General features: G+C 38.9%; 1 protein-coding gene across 1 annotated transcript in view; it reads right to left on the bottom strand.

Annotated features, from left to right (window-relative positions):
* Positions 1-2,005: 2,005 nt before the first annotated feature.
* The window catches only part of Bora (BORA aurora kinase A activator), a 26,671-nt gene continuing 25,460 nt past the window's right edge, over positions 2,006-3,216 (bottom strand). Inside the window, exons 11-12 of the mRNA XM_021182151.3 lie at positions 3,179-3,216; positions 2,006-2,222 (exon numbers count right to left, since the gene is read on the bottom strand). The exon at positions 3,179-3,216 is cut by the window's right edge and continues 103 nt beyond it. Coding sequence (XP_021037810.1) covers positions 2,097-2,222; positions 3,179-3,216 — 164 coding nt within the window. The 3' untranslated portion in view covers positions 2,006-2,096. The remainder of the gene's footprint in view (positions 2,223-3,178) is intronic.

Here is a 3,216-nt window from a genome sequence, read left to right as displayed (position 1 = left end):
CTCAGGTTAATTCTTGGCACTGACATGATGGCTGTTAGGCAACTGTATTCTGCTTCCAGGAGTTCCAATACCATGTCTGGCCTTCAGCATTCAAGTAGTACACAGCCATGTATAAATACAGGCAAGATAAAATTTAAAATGTTAAAATACATTTGTAGTAGTATACCTGCAGTAGAGGCCATCTTGGTAATAGAAAGCCAGTAAGTTATGTCTTTTATCTTGCTGTGTGTTTGTGTATATTAGGGCAACAAAAATAATACAGGCTTTAATCTCAGTTAAGCAGATCATGACAAAAAAAAAAAACCCTATATTCCCCAAGCCTCTTCCTTGAGGCTGTAAAACGTTTTCTCTAGTGCTAGTTGTGAAACTAAAGAGATTACATGGTCAGCCTCTCAGTGTTCATCTCCAGATTTGAAAAGATGAAGGTACTTAAAAGATGACAAGGGCTGGAGAGATGGCTCAGCAGTTAAGGACACTGGCTGCTCTTCTGAACGAAGGACCTGAGTTCAAATCCCAGCAACCACATGGTGTCACACAACCATTCGTAATGAGATCTGACGCCCTCTTCTGGTGTGTCTGAAGACAGCTACAGTGTACTTACATATAATAATAAATCTTTAGAAAAAAAGTAAAAAAAACAAAACAACCCAGCATCTATGCTGAATGTGTTACAACACTTACTAGTATTCACCGAAATAACTACTATTTTCATTGTATTTATATTGTAGTAGAAGTTAGAAGGAATTTGATGTATATGGAAAGATTGAATATCTTACATGCAAAGAATGCCACTTAGGGACGTTAGTGTCACTGCTTGCTGTTATTGTTTTAATCTGTGGGTGGTCCTAGAACTAGCTCCTCTTAGAATTGAGGATGACTAGACTGCTCTAAAACTAAAAAAGCAGCCAGATAAGAAAACACCCTTGACCTTCACATTCTAGGGATTGAAACAAGACTAAAAGCTGAACGAAGGCTAAGGCTACACTATGAGAATATCTGACTGGCTCAAAGAGCCCTTTTAGGACTGCTATTCCTGTTTAACAGATAAAGCCTAGAGCAAGCATGGAGCCAAGTCATGTGAGCCTAGGTTATAGTTACTACTTTAGAAAACTGACAGGTAGCCAGGGAGGCTCAAAAATCATCGATAATAGCTATTTTCAGATAAACAAGCTGGCTGGTCAACTTCAAGTGTTGTATATTTCACAACATGGTTAGTACTGGTGGACCAGGTAAGGTCACAGTGTAAGTTAGCAATAAACATACCAAGGATGGAGTACCATACAGAAAAAGGAAAACGACATAATGGTAGTACATCTTTATTTTCTAGGACTAATGAACCATTCTGAGTTACGTAGTTTTTAAGAAAGTACAAAAATACAGTCTTTGTTCTCAAACACATTATTTATCTTTTTTCTAATACAGGTTTTTAAAATGTCTTTTATTTAGCTATTTTCCCAATTGTTTCTTCATATTTCTAAGCTCAACAGGAATTCCCCGGTCTCCCAGTGATTCTGACTCTCCTGTGTTCTGTTCATCTCCCTACCAAGCCTAGGAATGGAGGCACATGCTACCGTGGCAGCCATGTTCGCCCTACAGATGGCAGCATACAGGATGGTGCCCAGCAGCGCCTTTCTACATTTATAGTGCTCAGAGTATTAACGAGTGCGCTTACACCATGAACCAAGTAATGTCCCCACAGAAAGGAAATTTTAGGGAGTCCATTTTACTTCCCTTTTACCTCCGTAAGTTTTATATTTCAAGATTTCTTTCACACAGTTTCATGTAAAAATACACAGTGCATTCAGTTTCAACATTTTTCTCATGTTCCTAGAACTGATAAATTCAAGACTACCATTCAAAGTCTTAACAAGCAGTTCACTGACCCTGTAGGACAGGAGAAAGCCATGAGGTCTGCCATAATTTATGTGTTAAACAAGCCACTTGAAGCAAATATAGAAATATTTATTGATTTAAAAAAAAAAGTATAATTTAACAACTTGGAGTTTCTGGTCCTAGCACCAATTTCCTTTGCAGCCTTTCACATTAATGAGGGAAGTAGGCATAGTATGTGAAGCAGGCACCCGATCACCATCACACTAACTCGCAGCCCTCATAAATCCGGGAGGACTGCTGAGCACCAGTCTTGGGTCTCGAGACTCTGGGCGGCTGCACTGAGATGGACTTGGAGATTGCATCCAGCACCGCTGTGCTGTGTGGCCTTGCTGTGAAAAAGAAAACACCCTCTCTTCAGTCTAGGACCATTCAGAACCTGTGGTTGTTACTTTAAATGCAGATTTCCTGGTTTGAAAAGGAGAGTAAACAAAGTTTTTGTTTGGGCGTGTTTTGTTTGTTTCCTTTTTTAGTCAAGTGTTTTACTTGGCCTTAGCCCAAAAGATTGTATTTTAATGTACAGTTTCAAAAGAATTCCTCCCTTAGGTTTACAGGGATAAGTGAAGTGAGAGAGATTATCATAATCAACGTTGCTAGAGGGCCCTTGTTCTGATACTACATATAACAAGAAAAGGAGAAGGAGAAGGAAGGTAGATCTCTTACTGAACGTTACTGGGAGAGCGATTGTGTTGCAGAGTTGATGCTTATGCTGTATGATAAACGACTTAGCAGAGACTGTCCTGTCCTGTCCTGTCCTGTCCTGTCCTACAGCGATGGGAGCGATGGGTTTCAAATGTGAATGTGTACTTGTAACGATCATAGCAAAGGACATGGGATGTCTACATCAGAAGTGAGCTGTATCAGTACAGATATTTGACAGATCTATATCTTTCTTTTCCTTAGAATGATGAAAACCTGCAATGGGCTACTGAGTTATAAGGGATCCATTAGGTAAGAACAGAAGAGGATGAATATTACCAAACTACATGATAAGCATCTAACAGGGATACTAGGAGACCATTATTTAGTACAACTGCAAAAACAACATCTTTATAAATGCTTTTACCTACATAATCAGTTGTACTACTTTCCCCTCTAACAGTAATTATTTTTTGTTTAGATTTGAGCTATTTGAAATGTTTCAAGGACAGCAGAGTTTCTGCCTTTCCGGCTTCCCCATGAATATAACCTGACATGTTGTTTAGGGTTTAGTTAGTTCTCCCCCTCCAGGTCTCATTTGGTAAACATTACAGAAATTTTTATCAAGCTCTGTTTTCCATACTGTTACCTTATTAACTTGAGATTTCATTTCTACTTCAAAGGACA

The sequence above is a fragment of the Mus caroli genome, unplaced genomic scaffold (assembly GCF_978045245.1).
Source record: "Mus caroli unplaced genomic scaffold, Mus_caroli_1 scaffold_12, whole genome shotgun sequence".
Taxonomy (NCBI): domain Eukaryota; kingdom Metazoa; phylum Chordata; class Mammalia; order Rodentia; family Muridae; genus Mus; species Mus caroli.
Note: the sequence above shows the minus strand (reverse complement) of the source record. Positions and strands in the feature narration are given on the sequence as shown.